Source organism: Heterodontus francisci, chromosome 23 (genome assembly GCF_036365525.1).
Source record: "Heterodontus francisci isolate sHetFra1 chromosome 23, sHetFra1.hap1, whole genome shotgun sequence".
In the NCBI taxonomy this organism is placed as follows: domain Eukaryota; kingdom Metazoa; phylum Chordata; class Chondrichthyes; order Heterodontiformes; family Heterodontidae; genus Heterodontus; species Heterodontus francisci.
The window spans coordinates 62,019,127-62,042,408 of record NC_090393.1 but is presented as its reverse complement, the minus strand read 5'-3'; the positions used below and the strand labels follow the sequence as shown (position 1 = coordinate 62,042,408).

General features: G+C 45.6%; 1 protein-coding gene and 1 long non-coding RNA gene across 5 annotated transcripts in view; one reads left to right on the top strand and one right to left on the bottom strand.

Annotated features, from left to right (window-relative positions):
* The window catches only part of cabin1 (calcineurin binding protein 1), a 678,888-nt gene that overhangs the window by 447,578 nt on the left and 208,028 nt on the right, over positions 1-23,282 (bottom strand). For all 4 annotated transcript variants that reach the window (XM_068055415.1, XM_068055418.1, XM_068055416.1 and 1 more), the window contains one exon: positions 20,213-20,976. In XM_068055415.1, coding sequence (XP_067911516.1) covers positions 20,213-20,976 — 764 coding nt within the window. The remainder of the gene's footprint in view (positions 1-20,212; positions 20,977-23,282) is intronic.
* Positions 12,772-21,736, top strand: LOC137382871 (uncharacterized). The gene is made up of 2 exons (XR_010977302.1): positions 12,772-14,086; positions 21,203-21,736. It is a non-coding gene; the product is annotated as an uncharacterized lncRNA (long non-coding RNA).

The window sequence follows — 23,282 nt, the reverse complement described above, 5'->3', positions numbered from 1 at the left end:
TCTGCACCCTACAACCCCAAATAATCTGCACCCTACAACCCCCAAATCATCTGCACCCTACAACCCCCACAAATAATCTGCACCCTACAACCCCCAAATAATCTGCACCCGACAACCCCAACAAATAATCTGCACCCGACAACCCCCACAAATAATCTGCACCCTACAACCCCCAAATAATCTGCACCCGACAACCCAAACAAATAATCTGCACCCAACAACCCCAACAAATATTCTGCATCCTACAACCCCAACAAATAATCTGCACCCTTCACCCCCACAAATAATCTGCACACTTCAACCCCACAAATAATCTGCACCCTTCACCCCCACAAATAATCTGCACCCTACAACCCCAAATAATCTGCACCCTACAACCCGAAATAATCTGCACCCTACAACCCCCCCAAATAATCTGTATCCCACAACCCCCAAATAATCTGCACCCCTCACCCCCACAAATAATCTGCACCCAACACCCCCAGAAATAATCTGCACACTACAATCCCCAAATAAACTGCAACCTTCAACCCCACAAATAATCTGCACACTTCAACCCCACAAATAATCAGCACCCTTCACCCCCACAAATAATCTGCACCCTTCACCCCCACAAATAATCTGCACCCTTCACCCCCACAAATAATCTGCACCCTTCACCCCCCACAAATAATCTGCACCCGACAACCCCAAATAATCTGCACCCTACAACCCCAAATAATCTGCACCCTACAACCCCACAAATAATCTGCACCCTACAACACCCAAATAATCTGCACACTTCACCCCCACAAATAATCTGCACCCTACAACACCCAAATAATCTGCACACTTCACCCCCACAAATAATCTGCAACCTACAACACCCAGATAATCTGCACACTTCACCCCCACAAATAATCCGCACCCTTCACCCCCCCCAAATAATCTGCACCCTTCACCCCCACAAATAATCTGCACCCTTCACCCCCACAAATAATCTGCACCCTACACCCCCTCACAAATAATCTGCGCCCTTCACCCCAAAGAATCTGCACCCTACAACACCCATATAATCTTCACCCTACAACCCCCAAATAATCTGCACCCAATACCACCCCGCAAATAATCTGCACCCTGCAACCCCCAAATAATCTGCACCCTGCAACCCCCAAATAATCAGCACCCGACAACCACCACAAATAATCTGCACCCTACAACCCCCAAATAATCTGCACCCTTCACCCCCACAAATAATCTGTACCCTGCAACCCCCAAATAATCAGCACCCTTCACCCCCACAAATAATCTGTACCCTGCAACCCCCAAATAATCAGCACCCTTCACCCCCACAAATAATCTGCACCCTTCACCCCCACAAATAATCTGTACCCTGCAACCCCCAAATAATCAGCACCCTTCACCCCCACAAATAATCTGCACCCTACAACCCCCAAATAATCTGCACCCTTCATCCCCACAAATAATCTGCACCCTTCATCCCCACAAATAATCTGCACCCTTCATCCCCACAAATAATCTGCACCCTTCATCCCCACAAATAATCTGCACCCTGCAACCCCCACAAATAATCTGCACCCTTCACCCCCACAAATAATCTGCACCCTACAACCCCCAAATAATCTGCACCCTTCATCCCCACAAATACTCTGCACCCTACAACCCCCAAATAATCTGCACCCTACAACCCCCAAATAATCTGCACCCTACAACCCCCAAATAATCTGCACCCCACAACCCCCAAATAATCAGCACCCTTCATCCCCACAAATAATCTGCACCCTACAACCCCCAAATAATCTGCACCCTTCACCACCCCAAATAATCAGCACCCTTTACCCCCACAAATAATCTGCACCCTTCACCCCCACAAATAACCTGCACCCTTCACCCCCACAAATAACCTGCACCCTTCACCCCCCCCCCAAATAATCTGCACCATTCACCCCCCCCCCCCCAAATAATCTGCACCCTTCACCCCCCCCAAATAATCTGCACCCTTCACCACCCCCCAAATAATCTGCACCCTTCACCCCCCCCCCCAAATAATCTGCACCCTTCACCCCCACAAATAATCTGCACCCTTCACCCCCACAAATAATCTGCACCCTTCACCCCCCCCCCCCAAATAATCTGCACCCTTCACCCCCCACAAATAATCTGCACCCTTCACCCCCCCCAAATAATCTGCACCCTTCACCCCCCCCCAAATAATCTGCACCCTACAACCCCAAAATAATCTGCCCCCTTCACCCCCACAAATAATCTGCACCCTACAACCCCCAAATAATCTGCACCCTTTACCCCCACAAATAATCTGCCCCCTTCACACCCACAAATAATCTGCACCCTACAACCCCCAAATAATCTGCACCCTTCACCCCAAACAATCTGCACCCAACAACCCCAACAAATATTCTGCATCCTACAACCCCAACAAATAATCTGCACCCTTCACCCCCACAAATAATCTGCCCCCTTCACCCCCACAAATAATCTGCACCCTACAACCCCCAAATAATCTGCACCCGACAACCCCAACAAATAATCTGCACCCTTCAGCCCCACAAATAATCTGCACACTACAATCCCCAAATAATCTGCACACTTCAACCCCACAAATAATCTGCACCCTACAACCCCCCCAAATAATCTGTATCCCACAACCCCCAAATAATCTGCACCCCTCACCCCCACAAATAATCTGCACCCAACACCCCCACAAATAATCTGCACCCGACAACCCCCAAATAATCTGCACCCTTCACCCCCCCAAATAATCAGCACCCTTTACCCCCACAAATAATCTGCACCCTACAACACCCAAATAATCTTCACCCTACACCCCCACAAATAATCTGTACCCTGCAACCCCCAAATAATCTGCACCCAATACCACCCCGCAAATAATCTGCACCCTGCAACCCCCAAATAATCTGCACCCTGCAACCCCCAAATAATCAGCACCCTACAACCCCCACAAATAATCTGCACCCTACAACCCCCAAATAATCTGCACCCTTCACCCCCACAAATAATCTGTACCCTGCAACCCCCAAATAATCAGCACCCTTCACCCCCACAAATAATCTGTACCCTGCAACCCCCAAATAATCAGCACCCTTCACCCCCACAAATAATCTGCACCCTACAACCCCCACATAATCTGCACCCTTCACCCCCACAAATAATCTGTACCCTGCAACCCCCAAATAATCAGCACCCTTCACCCCCACAAATAATCTGCACCCTACAACCCCCAAATATGCTGCACCCTTCACCCCCACAAATAATCTGCACCCTTCATCCCCACAAATAATCTGCACCCTTCATCCCCACAAATAATCTGCACCCTTCATCCCCACAAATAATCTGCACCCTTCATCCCCACAAATAATCTGCACCCTTCATCCCCACAAATAATCTGCACCCTTCACCACCCCAAATAATCAGCACCCTTTACCCCCACAAATAATCTGCACCCTTCACCCCCACAAATAACCTGCACCCTTCACCCCCACAAATAACCTGCACCCTTCACCCCCCCCCAAATAATCTGCACCATTCACCCCCCCCCCAAATAATCTGCACCCTTCACCCCCCCCAAATAATCTGCACCCTTCACCACCCCCCAAATAATCTGCACCCTTCACCCCCCCCCCAAATAATCTGCACCCTTCACCCCCACAAATAATCTGCACCCTTCACCCCCACAAATAATCTGCACCCTTCACCCCCCCCCCCAAATAATCTGCACCCTTCACCCCCCACAAATAATCTGCACCCTTCACCCCCCCCAAATAATCTGCACCCTTCACCCCCCCCCAAATAATCTGCACCCTACAACCCCAAAATAATCTGCCCCCTTCACCCCCACAAATAATCTGCACCCTACAACCCCCAAATAATCTGCACCCTTTACCCCCACAAATAATCTGCCCCCTTCACACCCACAAATAATCTGCACCCTACAACCCCCAAATAATCTGCACCCTTCACCCCAAACAATCTGCACCCAACAACCCCAACAAATATTCTGCATCCTACAACCCCAACAAATAATCTGCACCCTTCACCCCCACAAATAATCTGCCCCCTTCACCCCCACAAATAATCTGCACCCTACAACCCCCAAATAATCTGCACCCGACAACCCCAACAAATAATCTGCACCCTTCAGCCCCACAAATAATCTGCACACTACAATCCCCAAATAATCTGCACACTTCAACCCCACAAATAATCTGCACCCTACAACCCCCCCAAATAATCTGTATCCCACAACCCCCAAATAATCTGCACCCCTCACCCCCACAAATAATCTGCACCCAACACCCCCACAAATAATCTGCACCCGACAACCCCCAAATAATCTGCACCCTTCACCCCCCCAAATAATCAGCACCCTTTACCCCCACAAATAATCTGCACCCTACAACACCCAAATAATCTTCACCCTACACCCCCACAAATAATCTGTACCCTGCAACCCCCAAATAATCTGCACCCAATACCACACCGCAAATAATCTGCACCCTGCAACCCCCAAATAATCTGCACCCTGCAACCCCCAAATAATCAGCACCCTACAACCCCCACAAATAATCTGCACCCTACAACCCCCAAATAATCTGCACCCTTCACCCCCACAAATAATCTGTACCCTGCAACCCCCAAATAATCAGCACCCTTCACCCCCACAAATAATCTGTACCCTGCAACCCCCAAATAATCAGCACCCTTCACCCCCACAAATAATCTGCACCCTACAACCCCCACATAATCTGCACCCTTCACCCCCACAAATAATCTGTACCCTGCAACCCCCAAATAATCAGCACCCTTCACCCCCACAAATAATCTGCACCCTACAACCCCCAAATATGCTGCACCCTTCACCCCCACAAATAATCTGCACCCTTCACCCCCACAAATAATCTGCACCCTTCATCCCCACAAATAATCTGCACCCTTCATCCCCACAAATAATCTGCACCCTTCATCCCCACAAATAATCTGCACCCTTCATCCCCACAAATAATCTGCACCCTTCATCCCCACAAATAATCTGCACCCTTCATCCCCACAAATAATCTGCACCCTTCATCCCCACAAATAATCTGCACCCTTCATCCCCACAAATAATCTGCACCCTTCATCCCCACAAATAATCTGCACCCTTCATCCCCACAAATAATCTGCACCCTTCATCCCCACAAATAATCTGCACCCTTCATCCCCACAAATAATCTGCACCCTTCATCCCCACAAATAATCTGCACCCTTCATCCCCACAAATAATCTGCACCCGACAACCCCCACAAATAATCTGCACCCTTCACCCCCACAAATAATCTGCACCCTACAACCCCCAAATAATCTGCACCCTTCACCCCCAAATAATCTGCACCCTACAACCCCCAAATAATCTGCACCCTTCATCCCAACAAATACTCTGCACCCTACAACCCCCAAATAATCTGCACCCTACAACCCCCAAATAATCTGCACCCTACAACCCCCAAATAATCTGCACCCTTCATCCCCACAAATAATCTGCACCCTACAACCCCCAAATAATCTGCACCCTTTACCCCCACAAATAATCTGCACCCGACAACCCCCAAATAATCTGCACACTTCCCCCCCCCAAATAATCTGCACCCTTCACCCCCACAAATAACCTGCACCCTTCACCCCCACAAATAACCTGCACCCTTCACCCCCCCCCAAATAATCTGCACCCTTCACCCCCCCCCCAAATAATCTGCACCCTTCACCCCCCCCCCCAAATAATCTGCACCCTTCACCCCCACAAATAATCTGTACCCTTCACCCCCACAAATAATCTGCACCCTTCACCCCCCCCCAAATAATCTGCACCCTACAATCCCCAAATAATCTGCACCCTTCACCCCCACAAATAATCTGCACCCTTCACCCCCACAAATAATGTGCACCCTTCACCCCCACAAATAATGTGCACCCTTCACCCCCACAAATAATCTGCAACCTTCACCCCCACAAATAATCTGCAACCTTCACCCCCCCCAAATAATCTGCACCCTTCACCCCCCCAAATAATTTGCACCCTACAACCCCCAAATAATCAGCACCCTTCACCCCCACAAATAGTCTGCACCCTACAACACCCAAATAATCTGCACCCTTCACCCCCACAAATAATCGGCACCCTACAACCCCCCAAATAATCTGCACCCTACAACCCCAACAAATATTCTGCATCCTACAACCCCAACAAATATTCTGCATCCTACAACCCCACAAATAATCTGCACCCTACAACCCCCAAATAATCTGCACCCTTCACCCCCACAAATAATCTGCACCCTACAACCCCAAAATAATCTGCCCCCTTCGCCCCCACAAATAATCTGCACCCTACAACCCCCAAATAATCTGCACCCTTCACCCCCACAAATAATCTGCCCCCTTCACACCCACAAATAGTCCGCACCCTACAACCCCCAAATAATCTGCACCCTACAACCCAAACAATCTGCACCCAACAACCCCAACAAATATTCTGCATCCTACAACCCCAACAAATAATCTGCACCCTTCACCCCCACAAATAATCTGCACCCTACAACCCCCAAATAATCTGCACCCGACAACCCCAACAAATAATCTGCACCCTTCACCCCCACAAATAATCTGCACACTACAATCCCCAAATAATCTGCACACTTCAACCCCACAAATAATCTGCACCCTACAACCCCCCCAAATAATCTGTATCCCACAACCCCCAAATAATCTGCACCCCTCACCCCCACAAATAATCTGCACCCAACACCCCCACAAATAATCTGCACCCTACAACCCCCAAATAAACTGCAACCTTCAACCCCACAAATAATCTGCACCCTACAACACCCAAATAATCTGCACCCTTCACCCCCCCAAATAATTTGCACCCTACAACACCCAAATAATCTGCACCCTACAACACCCAAATAATCTGCACCCTACAACACCCAAATAATCTGCACCCTACAACACCCAAATAATCTGCACCCTACAACACCCAAATAATCTGCACCCTACAACGCCCAAATAATCTGCACCCTACAACGCCCAAATAATCTGCACCCTACAACCCCCAAATAATCTGCACCCTTCACCCTCACAAACAATCTTTACCCTACACCAACACAAATAATCCGCACCCTTCACCCCCACAAATAACCTGCACCCTTCACCCCCACAAATAATCTGCACCCTACACCCCCCCACAAATAATCTGCACCCTACACCCCCCCACAAATAATCTGCACCCTACACCCCCCCACAAATAATCTGCACCCTACACCCCCCCCACAAATAATCTGCGCCCTTCACCCCCCAAATAATCTGCACCCAACACCCCCCCACAAATAATCTGCGCCCTTCACCCCAAAGAATCTGCACCCTGCAACCCCCAAATAATCTGCACCCAACACCACCCCGCAAATAATCTGCACTCTGCAACCCCCAAATAATCTGCACCCTGCAACCCCCAAATAATCTGCACCCTGCAACCCCCAAATAATCAGCACCCTTCACCCCCACAAATAATCTGTACCCTGCAACCCCCAAATAATCAGCACCCTTCACCCCCACAAATAATCTGCACCCTACAACCCCCAAATAATCTGCACCCTTCACCCCCACAAATAATCTGTACCCTGCAACCCCCAAATAATCTGCACCCTTCATCCCCACAAATAATCTGCACCCTTAACCCCCACCAATAATCTGCACCCTTAACCCCCACCAATAATCTGCACCCTTAACCCCCACCAATAATCTGCACCCTTCATCCCCACAAATAATCTGCACCCTACACCCCCACAAATAATCTGCACCCTACAACCCCCAAATAATCTGCACCCTTCACCCCCCAAATAATCTGCACCCTTCACCCCCACAAATAATCTGTACCCTGCAACCCCACAAATAATCAGCACCCTTCACCCCCACAAATAATCTGTACCCTGCAACCCCCAAATAATCTGCACCCTTCATCCCCACAAATAATCCGCACCCTTCACCCCCACAAATAACCTGCACCCTTCACCCCCACAAATAATCTGCACCCTACACCCCCCCACAAATAATCTGCACCCTACACCCCCCCACAAATAATCTGCACCCTACACCCCCCCACAAATAATCTGCACCCTACACCCCCCCACAAATAATCTGCGCCCTTCACCCCCCAAATAATCTGCACCCAACACCCCCCCACAAATAATCTGCGCCCTTCACCCCAAAGAATCTGCACCCTGCAACCCCCAAATAATCTGCACCCAACACCACCCCGCAAATAATCTGCACTCTGCAACCCCCAAATAATCTGCACCCTGCAACCCCCAAATAATCTGCACCCTGCAACCCCCAAATAATCAGCACCCTTCACCCCCACAAATAATCTGTACCCTGCAACCCCCAAATAATCAGCACCCTTCACCCCCACAAATAATCTGCACCCTACAACCCACAAATAATCTGCACCCTTCACCCCCACAAATAATCTGTACCCTGCAACCCCCAAATAATCTGCACCCTTCATCCCCACAAATAATCTGCACCCTTAACCCCCACCAATAATCTGCACCCTTAACCCCCACCAATAATCTGCACCCTTCATCCCCACAAATAATCTGCACCCTACACCCCCACAAATAATCTGCACCCTACAACCCCCAAATAATCTGCACCCTTCACCCCCCAAATAATCTGCACCCTTCACCCCCACAAATAATCTGTACCCTGCAACCCCCAAATAATCAGCACCCTTCACCCCAACAAATAATCTGCACCCTACAACCCCCAAATAATCTGCACCCTACAACCCCCAAATAATCTGCACCCTTAGCCCCCACAAATAATCTGCACCCTTCATCCCCACAAATAATCTGCACCCTTAACCCCCACCAATAATCTGCACCCTTAACCCCCACCAATAATCTGCACCCTTCATCCCCACAAATAATCTGCACCCTACAACCCCCAAATAAACTGCACCCTTCACCCCCCCAAATAATCAGCACCCTTTACCCCCACAAATAATCTGCACCCTACAACCCCCAAATAATCTGCACACTTCACCCCCCCAAATAATCTGCACCCTTCACCCCCCCCCCAAATAATCTGCACCCTTCACCCCCCCCCCCAAATAATCTGCACCCTTCACCCCCCACAAATAATCTGCACCCTTCACCCCCACAAATAATCTGCACCCTTCACCCCCACAAATAATCTGCACCCTTCACCCCCACAAATAATCTGCACCCTTCACCCCCACAAATAATCTGCACCCTTCACCCCCACAAATAATCTGCACCCTTCACCCCCACAAATAATCTGCACCCTTCACCCCCACAAATAATCTGCACCCTTCACCCCCCCCAAATAATCTGCACCCTACAATCCCCAAATAATCTGCACCCTTCACCCCCACAAATAATCTGCACCCTACAACCCCCAAATAATCTGCACCCTTCACCCCCACAAATAATCTGCAACCTTCACCCCCACAAATAATCTGCACCCTTCACCCCCCCCAAATAATTTGCACCCTACAACACCCAAATAATCTGCACCCTACAACACCCAAATAATCGGCACCCTACAACACCCAAATAATCGGCACCCTACAACCCCCCAAATAATCTGCACCCTACAACCCCCAAATAATCTGCACCCTTCACCCCCACAAATAATATGCACCCTGCAACCCCCAAATAATCTGCACCCTGCAACCCCCAAATAATCTGCACCCTTCACCCCCACAAATAATCTGCACCCCTCCCCCCACAAATAATCTGCACCCTTCACCCCCACAAATAATCTGCACCCCTCCCCCCACAAATAATCTGCACCCCTCCCCCCACAAATAATCTGCACCCCTCCCCCCACAAATAATCTGCACCCTTCACCCCCACAAATAATATGCACCCTGCAACCCCCAAATAATCTGCACCCTGCAACCCCCAAATAATCTGCACCCTGCAACCCCCAAATAATCTGCACCCTACAACCCCCAAATAATCTGCACCCTACAACCCCCAAATAATCTGCACCCTACAACCCCCAAATAATCTGCACCCTTCCCCCCCACAAATAATCTGCACCCCTCCCCCCACAAATAATCTGCACCCTTAACCCCCACAAACAATCTGCACCCTTAACCCCCCAAATAATCTGCACCCTACAACTGCCAAATAATCTGCACCCTACACCCCCCCCAAATAATCTGCACCCTTCACCCCCACAAATAATCTGCACCCGACACCCCCCCAAATAATCTGCACCCGACACCCCCCCAAATAATCTGCACCCTACAACCCCCAAATGATCTGCACCCTACAACCCCCAAATGATCTGATCCCTTCACCCCACAAATAATCTGCACCCTTCACCCCCACAAATAATCTGCACCCTTCACCCCCACAAATAATCTGCACCCTACAACCCCCCAATAATCTGCACCCTTCACCCCCACAAATAATCTGCACCCTACAACCCCCCAAATAATCTGCAAACTACACCCCCCAAATAATCTGCACCCTGCACCCCCCCCAAATAATCTGCACCCTACAACACCCAAATAATCTGCACCCTACAACCCCCCAAATTATCTGCACCCTACAACCCCCCAAATTATCTGCACCCTACAACCCCCCAAATTATCTGCACCCTACAACCCCCCAAATTATCAGCACCCTACACCCCCACAAATAATCTGCACCCTTCACCCCCACAAATAATCTGCACCCTTCACCCCCACAAATAATCTGCACCCTTCACCCCCACAAATAATCTGCACCCTACAACCCCCAAATAATCTGCACCCTACAACCCCCCAAATTATCTGCACCCTACAACCCCCCAAATTATCAGCACCCTACACCCCCACAAATAATCTGCACCCTACACCCCCACAAATAATCTGCACCCTTCACCCCCCACAAATAATCTGCACCCTACAACCCCCAAATAATCTGCACCCTACACCCCCCACAAATAATCTGCACCCTACAACCCCCAAATAATCTGCACCCTACACCCCCCACAAATAATCTGCACCCTACAACCCCCAAATAATCTGCACCCTACAACCCCCAAATAATCTGCACCCTTCACCCCCACAAATAATCTGCACCCTTCACCCCCACAAATAATCTGCACCCTACACCCCCCCCAAATAATCTGCACCCTACAACCCCCAAATAATCTGCACCCTACAACCCCCAAATAATCTGCACCCTACACCCCCCACAAATAATCTGCACCCTACAACCCCCAAATAATCTGCACCCTACATCCCCCCAAATAATCTGCAAACTACACCCCCCAAATAATCTGCACCCTGCACCCCCTCCCAAATAATCTGCACCCTACAACACCCAAATAATCTGCACCCTACAACCCCCCAAATAATCTGCACCCGACAACCCCCAAATAATCTGCACCCTACACCCCCACAAATAATCTGCACCCTTCACCCCCACAAATAATCTGCACCCTTCACCCCCACAAATAATCTGCACCCTACACCCCCCACAAATAATCTGCACCCTCCACCCCCCACAAATAATCTGCACCCTACACCCCCCACAAATAATCTGCCCCCTACAACCCCCAACTCATCTGCACCCTCCACCCCGCCCAAATAATCTGCAACCTGCAACCCCCCCCCCCCATCCAAAAATAATCTACACCATGCACCCCCCACCCCACCCCAAGTCTACATCCTACATGCACTGTAGGAACCTACGAACAGGGGTAGGCAATTCAGCCCCTTATGCTTGTTCTGCCATTCAAATAGATTCACCTTCCTTGGTCCCGTATTCCTAATAAAAATCCACCGATCCCAGATTTAATATTGGGTGTGAAGTTGGTTTGGATAGATTCTAAAGAAACCACATACTCACCTCTCAGTTACAAGTGTTTCTGGTTCATCTGAAGCTATGCTCCAAATCCTATGCCCCCTGCAATGAACAGTAACCCACCCCACCTCCCACCCTACAATATGCACAGGGGGAGATTGTAAATTGTGGTAGACAGTACTTCTTAGAATACATTCAGGGCTATTTCCTTGACCAGCATGTTGAAGGATGTGAGGGCCCTTGAGAGGGTACAGAGATTTAGTAGAATGGTTCCTGGGAAGGGGGGATTTTAGTCAGGTTGGAAAAGCTGGATTTGTTCTCTTTAGAACAAAGGAGATTGAGGAGAGATTTGATAGAAATGCACATTATTATGACAGGTTTAGATAAGTGAGACAAGGCAAAACTGTTCCCATTAACCGATGGTACAAAGACTAGGGGACACAGATTGAATATTCTGGGCATAATATGCAGGGGAAATATGAGAAAGCACTTTTTTTTACGCAGCGGAACGCGCTGCTCACAAGGGTGGTGGAAGGCGAGATGATCAATGACTTCAAGAGGAAGTTGGTCAGCCACCTGAGAGAAATAGACTTGCCAGGGCTATGGGGATTGAGCTGGGGAGTGGAACTGACTGCATAGCTCCGTGGAGAGCTGGCATGGACTCAAAGGGCCGAATGGCTTTCTCCTGTGCGGGAAATGATTCTGACTCTATGTTCAACAAGAAAGAATGGAGTGACACATTTTCTTCCTGGTATGAAGGATGAGAAGTAATGACCTGGAGATAGAACACTTGCAAAATACTGACCATAATTCAAGGTACAGGTTAAATACTTTCCAACTAGTTGTAAATGGCATGTAATAAAGTGTTGGAGAATTTTCTGAGCTTTGCTAATTATTACTTAACTTTGTAGAAGCAGAAAAGCAGGACACAGCTTGTAGCTAATCTAACCACAACCAACTGTCATAAATTGTAGACAGAGCAGCTAACCATAATCAGACATTACGGCCAGATATGGTGTCTGGAGTGGGCATTGAATTAAGGAACTAGCTTGTTATTGTTGAAACTGATGTTTTGCTGACCTCGGACCCTGCATGGTGCACCGTTACGTAGGCAGTCTTGTGGGTGTTTATCTAATTGTGAAACTGTTAGCTCTGCCTCTTTTATACTATATAAATCCACGGCAATCTGTAGCTCTTTGGGGTGTAGCACTGAACCGCATTTAGGTAAGGTGTTATCCCCCATGATATCATGCAATAAAGGGTTTGATTCTCAACGTCTGAGTCCGGAGAATTTGTTCAACAATTGGGCACAATCTGGATTTTCTCCAACAGATTTGGCATAGTCGGCAGGATCCCTGAGTTCACGGGATCCAAAAGAACCTAGTGAAAAAACTAATGGACAGGATCAGGGGTATGTCAACTTTTCTGCGACCCTAATGTCCCAATCACCCAGCCTGAGCCGGAATTAAGAGGGCAATTGGGTCCCACGTGAAGGCCAGGAATTTAATGGGCGAAGGGAACAAAGGGGTCAAGGAAGAATTGGCTGAAACCTGATCAGAAAAGTTCTAAAGTTGAGTAAGTTAAATCTCACACATGGGAAATGAGTAATTCTGCGAAGGGAAGTTGAAAAGTTGATAAATGGAAAATCCAGTAAATTTAGGAATCTGGCATAGTCGGCTGGGCCGAATACCTGATCCCATTGAGTATACGAAGTTAACTCTCACACATGGGAAGTGAGTAAAATACGGTGACAAGATATAGGACAGAGATGACTGGGGCTGTAACTAAATTACCAAATTGACCCAACAGGCACGTTTTCGGGGCTCCTGAGTACACCCGCTGATCTGGCCCTAGAGAAAGATGCGGGTGACAAGAGTTGGAGAACGAAAATGCCGTTGATCTGAAGAGACAGGGATGAGCCGGTTAGCTGACCTTGAGAATTTAACATTAACTGCGCCTGTTCGTCTCCTTGTGTGTGGTTTTGTCTCTTGTTTGTGTTAATGCTGTTTACTCCATAGAAAAGAACTCATAAGTGAAATTAGAAGGTTTTGAGAAAGTAGAAGTAAGAATGGACTCAACGGCTTCCAAGAAGGAAGGGTCGCCCCCGGGGACGAGTAATCCATGTCCTCTGGAGAAAGGCGACCCACGTCCGTTTGCCCCCTTGAAGGAGATGCAGAAGTGTCACGGTAAATATGTGTTTTAAAGATAGGTATGTTTTAAAGTAAAAACAAGTTACGGTGTCTTTGATTCAATTGTGAGAATGTTGGAAGCTTCCGCAAATGAATTGAATATCTGGGAAGAACAGCTTGTGTTCTGTAGAACTGACTGTCGTTAACTCTTTGTTGTCTGGCTTTAATGTTGAAAGCATGAGTCTATTAAGTTGTTTGGAATTGAATGAGTGTGAAAAGTGATTGTTGAGTGTGTTCATTTCAATTTAAGATTGTGCACCCAGGAATGGGATATAAAATTGAATTATATTTTAAGTTAAAGTTTTATTTTTAGTTGGTTTTGCAACTGTGAAAAGGCAATGAACAATTTTCTGAGGGATAAGCTTCAGCCTTGAAGGTCTGAAGATGTCTGGCAGAAATCTAATTTGGGGTTTGGAACATTGTTTTAATTGGAAACTCTGCTATTGTTTTATTTTACAGTCTAAATTTGAAGACACGTTTTACTGGCTGTTATATTGTTTTAAGGGAAAGAAAGGATAGAAAAGGAGATATAGGAAAGATTCTGTCTGTTTAAAAAGATTAAAGTTTGTGTAAGGACCTAGTGTTAAGTCTTTTGTTGTAAGAATGTTAAATAACTTTTTCTTTAGTTTTTGGTTTTATTACAGTCATTTGAAAAGGCGCCTGAAGAGCAAGAAAATGATGTAATTTACCTATATTTTAAAATAAGCACGTGCTATTCTGTTCTGTGTGTAGTTAATAAGTATTATAAGTTAATAAGTCTGAATTGAATTAATACTGTTAAGGTTAATTGACCTGTTTAAGTTGAAGAACTGGAAATGTCATTTGCAACCACAATGAACTTTCAAGTTTATTATGTCGAGTTTTGGAGGAGTCTTAAGTTCCGGACACAAGACTCATTCATATAACATCGGCAATTTTGATTTAAATATTATTGCAGTAAATTGGAATTGGAATCATCTTTGTTGTAAAAATCCTTGGATTAGGAACCTCATACAAAAGATACTAAAAAATTTGGCAACAATTGGAGTTTAATCTAAAATGCTGTCTTTCCTGATGGAGATGCTTTCCTTTGAAGTTGAAAATGTTACACATGATTTTGTTGTTTTTAAACCCTAAGGATACCAAAAGGATTGAAAAAAATTTAAAATGGATAGCTCTTTTCAATCAGAAAAGAAAGGTTTCGTAAAGTGACGAAGCTGAGAATGTTTTGCTCCGCCCCCTTGGAGACAAACAAAGAACTTAACCCGCTGCAGCTTTTTGCATTGCTGAGAGTCAAATTTATACATATTGGACATTGCCAAATTTTACATTTCTAAGTTGACAGATAGAATTGGACAAATTAACCCATTGGGCTCAGGGGCAGAGCCACAATGGATTCTTTTTAAGCAGGTGACGGCAGGTTCCAAGGCCACATGAGAACTGATGCCACAACAAGAGATCCAGCAGCTTTGAGAATTTAAAACTTAATTGCAGACATCAAATATCATAGCATCTTTATCAATGAGACAAAATGCTTGAGAAGGAAAGATAGTTGCAAGCATTTCTGTCCTTAACGTACAAAAGTACAACCAAGTCTGGGCATAAGAAATTGGAATCAATAAACAAAATTTCATTGATATGAGTGGTTATTTAAAGCAATAAAAGGGAAATTTATCTGATATTTAAGAGGACAATCAAAGTTTTAGAAAATAACAAATCAGTGGTTTACTGTGTTGGACATTAGCAATGGGTTCTGGTCCATACAGTTGGCACAAGAGTGTCAATATAAATTTGCATTTACGTTCAAGGGACAACAGTACATCTGGACGTGTCTCTCCCAGGGATCTTATAATAATCCATTGATATTCCACCTTCCTTCAGAAGGTTAGAGTGAAAGTTAAGCTTAAAATGGCACCGATAATGAAGGAAAAGGTTTCTTATTTGGGAATAATAACAACACAGGGAAAGCATGAGACAGAGCAAAAGTGAGTGCAGACAATCCTCGAACTCCCCTAGCGCAAGATATTAAAGCTCTAAGATAAAAAAAGGACTGTTCCTATTTCTGGTTATGAGATTAAACAGACAAGCACCAACCCCCACGGTTAACTCCACATTCTAATTACTGACGAGTAAGGTTACGACCCAACAGCCACAAGTGACTGGTCTCCCTTGCCCGGTCTTGACTACAGGACCAGAAAATGGACTTGCGATAATAAAAACTAATAAAATTGTATATGATAATGTAAAGCTTGAGTTGGTACCGGTAATATTGATTTTCTCAGATATCCAGCTACCTGACTGGTGCCCTGAGAAGACCCGAGAGTTGTACAAGGTATTACTGTAACAATTGTTGAGACAGGAATTTGGTAATGAGAAAATGATAAAAAGATTACATAAAATACAATGATGTGTTACCCTATGTTATGGAAATTGAAAAAGAGGTAATTGGAACAACATTGTCCATTGTCTGAGTGTAGTCTGGAAAACCAGGTGGTCATATGTCCTCATCCTATATATAAAACGGCAGAATCAAAATGTGGATTTAATGCCACTGTAAATTGCACCAGGGAGGCTAGGAAAGCATCGTCAGGGCTAACTCATATGGCCTATATGGGAAAGGGGAGATATTGCTTAACCACCACAGCGAAGGAGTACCAGTATGGACATAAACGGACTTGTCCGGTGAGCAACAGTACATTTTGGTTCAACCCACAAATACCAACCCGAGTAGGGAAGATGGAGTTGGTACAGATACATGTGCAAAAGACAGAAACGATAACTGTGACAGAAAGTATTAAGGAGGATTTGACAAATTACCTCCGGGACTATGAATATACTATTCAACCATTGCTCACACGCTTGGGTAAAGAGAGATAGCAGCGAGAAGCCATTGCAAGCTGGAACAACAGTCGAAGATGCTACAAGATGAGATTGACAAGATAAATGATTCTACCTGGCAGGAGGACTTCTGGAACTGGGGTCAGACGTGCAGATACACCCCTGGTTTAGAATTATCTCCCATGTCCTGATAGTGGTTTTGGGTATCATGGTGTTAGATGTGACATACGTAATTTGGAAATTTAAGAAATTAATTAGGCGATGTAAGAGGATGTATGAACACAGGTTGGACAGCTACCCGAAAAGCAATTAGTGTTCGAACTTGCTCTCTCAAAGGAGGGACATTTAGTTATGCCATAAAGGGGGTAACTGTATAACCTTTTCATAGATACTTAAAGTGAGCAAATGAATGATCAATGTACTTTATGAAATTGTATTATGTTTGTACAATCGATTATGTAACAGTGATGCTTAATTGAGATGGTAATTGTACAAGTGTACCACCTTTTATGTTGTAAGCAAGTATTTGAAGCCCCTGCAAAACCTATGCCTTTACATAGTTCCCGCTGCCCCCTTGTGATATAAGCAGGCGACGTATTGAGTGCGACCCCTCCGGGTGTTGAAGGCTGTTTCTAGACAAATAGAGATCATTAAAGGCACCTAGGTGGGATCAAGGGAAGGATTCTTGAAAGGGTTGTCGAAGAGTCAAGAGGGGACTGTGAGAACGGAATTTTAGAATTTTAAGAACAGAGATTATGGGAACATTTAAACTGAGATTAATCAATCATGTATTGCTAGCTTGGCCTTGCGGCTGGCACAGTGCGATGGCAGGAAAGATATTATGCTTCAATGACTACGTTAAATACCTCTCCCCTCCACATACGATGATATTGTATTATCATGGTATGATAAAAGGAGGGATTGTTGGAGAATTTTCTGAGCTTTGTTAATTATTACTTAACTTTGTAGAAGCAGAAAAGCAGGACACAGCTTGTAGCTAATCTAACCACAACCAACTGTCATAAATTGTAGACAGAGCAGCTAACCATAATCAGACATTACGGCCAGATATGGTGTCTGGAGTGGGCATTGAATTAAGGAACTAGCTTGTTATTGTTGAAACTGATGTTTCGCTGACCTCGGACCCTGCATGGTGCACCGTTACGTAGGCAGTCTTGTGGGTGTTTATCTAATTGTGAAACTGTTAGCTCTGCCTCTTTTATACTATATAAATCCACGGCGATCTGTAGCTCTTTGGGGTGTAGCACTGAACCGCATTTAGGTAAGGTGTTATCCCCCATGATATCATGCAATAAAGGGTTTGATTCTCAACGTCTGAGTCCAGAGAATTTGTTCGACAATTGGGCACAATCTGGATTTTCTTCAACATAAAGGCTGGGATTCTATGAGGACAGGTTAGAGCAATAATTAGTTTATGAAAGAGGCACGTAATAAATGCAGGGAACAATACTGAAAAAAAACTGGGACACATCAACAGTACCAAAAGAAAAAACATGAAGATTAGAAAAGCTGAGCAGTAAACTACAGAAAAAGCTGAAAATACTCTGCAGACGATGAAAGGCCATCGACCCAAAACATCTCTTCACTGATGCCGCCTGATCTGCTCAGTATTTCCAACACTTTTGTGCTTTAATTTCAGATTTCCAGCATTGCATTAGTTGATTATTGCCGTACGAGGAATCCCATTACAGGACGTATTTGAGTCATGGAAAGGGTAGAGAGAAGATTTACTGGAATTGTATCAATCATGAGGCGCTATAGTCACCAAGAAAGGCTCAAAAACATGGACTTTTCTCACCGGAACAGAGAAGGATCAGGGGAGTTCTAAAAGAAGATTTAAAAATTATGAAAGATTGTATCTGACAATAACAAAGGGGCACAAATTCCAAATTCAGAAGAACAACACATCTACACTCTTAGCATTTATTTTGAAAATTCTCGAGGACCACCTAAAAAGAGAGCGGTTGCTGTGCAGACCTTATAGGAATCACCAGGAGAAAAGAGAGTGCTGGGTCATGGGCACCTTGCTAGGGGTCCCCTACTTAGTCAGGGCAATGGAACGAGGCCAGGCAGGGCAGCACCAGCTGCTGAAGTGAGGAACAGTAAGATGAGGTGGTGCCTTTCCCACTGTGGGTACAGGACCTCTCTCTTTCTCCGGATCTCTTCCACCAGGACCTCCTGTGCCACGTCTGAGAAACCGCGCGCCCTCTCGCTCAGTCCCTGAGCCATCCTGACACCTGCCACTGTGCATCAGCCAGCGCACTCCACACCTTCAGTGGAAGTGGATGTGTAGAGCCCACATATACTGCCCCACAAAAATTGTGTCTAATCAGCACTTGAGTGCCAAACCTCCTGGTGTCTGCTTTCGCACCTCCAGACAAATTTAAATGATGGTAATCAGTAATTAGAATAAAATTTGCATGCTAAACCAGACTTCCAACCAGGCGTGTCTTACAGCACAACATCCGTTGCGCAGGTGATTTTACCCGTATGCCAAAGTAACCCACGAAATGTTTTATAACAAGTAGTGATCCAGGGAGATAGTGGGGGAAAAAACAGGAGAATGTGATTAGAGTTGATCACTTCAGTTGAAAAACAATGGATTAAAAGGCTGCCTTTGGTGCTGTAATTTCCCTGATTCTGTTATGTGTGCTCCACTTCTCCAATACTGTGATGACCAGCCATTGCTCCCTCTGCTGATTTTAAATCAGTGTCGACCCAGCAGAATTACAATCAACACGACAGCCTGGCTGACGTTGGGAACTGGGAGGAAGAGTTACTATTTTAAATAATGCCTTGATGGGAGAGCAACAGCTGATAAGAATGTGTTCCACTTGCCAAAACCGTGTTGTTATTTATTTAAAATCATCCCAAAAGGATAGGTAGAGATGAGGAGTTAAATTCAGCTGTCACATGGCCAAGCTTAGTAGCTCCTACTCAGTTCCTTTAAAAAGAGCAACAGCAGTTGCTCTTGACAAAATAATTACACAAGCAAAACATGTTAATTCTCTTCAAGGTGCTGAGTTTTGAAATTGGTACTGCTAGAACAGTGAAAGAATTTGCACACATTAAATACAGAATCTCAAATCAGTCACTAATAGTTCTAAAGGTGAAATTCCCACGCCCGATTATCAGTGGCTCTTCATCTTATCCTTTTTCACATTACTTTCATAGTCCTTCTGTCATCCACATCCCTTCAATCACACAAAGTCTATCTCAAACAGCTATTTATTCCTTAAAATCTGAATAAGGTTTGCTAAAAGGAAGAAGGACGGAGTCACTTACCTTGTGTGTTTTATTATATATGTACAGATAAGCCAATCTGTAGAGACTCTTGTAGTGCTGAGGGAATCGACTGAGACACAGATGCAGTGCTCTGATGCACTGTTCAGTCAGGACTCGACGCTGCTCCCTCTCGTCTCCCGGCAGGCTCTGAGGGAGATCCTCCAACCTGTAGGTGTCTTTCATCTCTCCTGATGGCTCAGTTGTTTTCTTTTTTGAGTCGCACAGAGATGAGGAAGTGGCCCTGCTGGGAGTGACATTCGTGGCGTTAATGGTACTCGTCTGACACTGCGACTCTGTGTGCAATTTTGCCTCTGCTTGTTCTGCCAATCTCAAAGCCAAAGCATCTATGCCTTCAGCAATCTCCACGCTTCCTCCTCTATAAAGCTCAGAGCAGACGCGTCCCACCGAGTCCTCTTCCTCCAACTTCCTATAATTCTCCCTGGACAGCACAACTGCCTCCATAGGCACCCTGTGAGCTGTGCGCTCTGCCAATCTCAAAGTCAAAGCATCTATGGCTTCTGTGATCTCCACACTGCCGCCTTTACAATCCTCAGAAGAAACCCGAGCCACTAAATCCTCTTCCTCCAGTTTCCCCTGACTCTCCCTGGACAACACAGTAGCCTCCACAGTTGAGGAAGACGAGGGGCTGCCTTTCCCAGAGTGAATCTTCCTGCTGCTGTCCTGAGAGCTGGCTGCATCTGTGAAGACGTCCTGTGTTGAGTTAGAATCAGAAAGTACCAAAATTACGCTGTCTTGACTTCTATCTGGAAAAGGAAACAAAACAAAATCAGTTCTATAACTGGCTTCAGAATGATTTCTGACATATTAATGTACTGCACACTCAGTGCTATAGGAACAGAAGGACATGCAGTAATGTGCTGATATATCAAAATTTTGGTTAGCAAATTGTAGTAGCAAATTGTACTCAGTTATACCCTGTGTCACGAAAACATGCTAGGTTGACGGATGATTTTTTTTTTAATCCACCAGCTGGAAACCTGAAAATTAAACTGGTGGAAACGAACCACTCAAGCTTCGAACACTGACTGCTGACCGTGAACACCGAGGTGTATTCCCTGCTGTAGACTGTAATGTTCAGTGGTTTAATTGAACTGTGCTTAATGACTTAAGTCTGATGGGGAGCTATTGTGGGTAGAGAACCTTCTGGAAAGAACAGACAGAAACCTGCTTCAGCTACACAGTGGAGAACTTTCCTGAAAGGACAGAGATCTCCCTCGATGGAATTCAGTCACATTGCTGAACCACTGAATCAGCGTCCACCTCTTCAAACCAGAAGCCTCAGGACCACCGAATTCAGCCTGAAGCCAGCTGAGTCACCAACCTCCACAGACTGTATACACCTTTTGTTTCTCTGGACTCTAATTCGACCAATCTATCCTTCCCGACTCTGTAACCTATTTGTGTGTGTGTGTGTAAGTTAGTTGGAGCATATTTTATTATTTTTACTGAGGTTGGTTTAAGTACAATAAAGTTAACCTCTTTCTTTGTTAAGCCCGAGAAAAATTGTCCAATTGGCCTTTTTTTAGGATCACGGCACGTAAACAAGTAAACACTCACTGAATTGGCAAGTATTTCCACTTAAAAAAGAAATAAATCTGTTGTGGTCAAACAAGGAGAGAGAAAAGAGTTCTGCCCTTCGACCCTTCCTCACCTGATTGTAACACAGGCTATGTTGAAACAAAACATCAATCAAAGTAATTCTGTGGCAATCAGCTATTTCTTACACAGTTGTGGCTTCTTCAGCACCAGTTCTCCTGTTCTCGCTACTACAGCGTTCCAACACATCCCACTATACTTTAAGCTGGTTCTGTTGCAGCCCAGTGTGCTGTAAGCCTGTTCTGTGTTCCTAAATATGGTTGAGGGATAAATATTGACCAGGACATCAGGGAGAGCTCCACTGTTCTTCTTTGAACTAGTGTCATGGAATCTTTTACGTCACCCTGAGGGGGCAGACAGGGTCTCAATTTAACGTCTCATCCGAAAGACAGCACTTATGACAGTGCAGCAATCCCTCTGTACTCAACTGCAGTTACAGTCTAGATTATGTGCTCAAGTCTCTGGAGTGGAACTTGAACCCAGAGCCTTCTTTCTCCAGAGTCTGAACATTGAGTCAAAGCCACTGGACTACAATGAAATCATTTTTTTTTTAAACTTACCTGCCTGGTCCTCTTTCAGCTCATGACCCTACTCCCAGCAGGTTTGGCTTCATGAGGAAGCTGTCACAGCTCCCCTGCTAAAGGTTTGGACAAAAAATGGAGTCTGGTCCCAATAATATAATCTGAACCCGATCTGCATATTTAAAGCAGGATCTGCTGCCTTCCTGCAGGTGTCTTGCTCACATGCTGGAAAAAGCAGGTTAATATTGTGATCCAGCAGGGAAGCAACAGAATCACAGGGGTAAATTGCTACCCTTATTTGAACTGCCTCCTAAAAAGGGTGGGAGTTCAGGGAAGAGTTAAAATCAGGGCATTTGTGTTTGAATTTGGCAGAAATTGTGTTCTCAGCACTGCTTACTTACTGATGGATAAAATCCTAAATTCACCAATGGGGGTCCATTGTTGAGAACAGATGTTTTCATACCACTGGGATCATCAAATTGAAACAGAAAAGCCCCATGACCTAAGACTACAACACTAGCTGTTCTACATGCTGACTGCACATCAGAGAGTAGAGCATGAGACTGTCACTAGAGCATACGATGGCAACCTTTTGGAGCAGGGGAAGGCAGCCTGATAAATTTGGTCAAACCAATGAATTGACTATTTGAGTCAGCACAATATTTCAAGCCCCCATAAATAAAGGCACAAGGTTCCTCCACCATACTAAAAGCAAGATCCACATAATTGAGAACTCAATACAAAGCAAGATCCCCATAAATCAAAAAGGTAAAACTTCCATGCACACTAAGTGAGACATCCTCCCCATGTATACAAATTAACAATACCATCATCCTTTTCTCCTCCCCAACCAAAGCTTGAAAACTTGGAAGTTTTAGCTGCTTGCTGACTGGTAGATTTTGGCCCATCACCGACGCTCCGCTCCCTCTTCC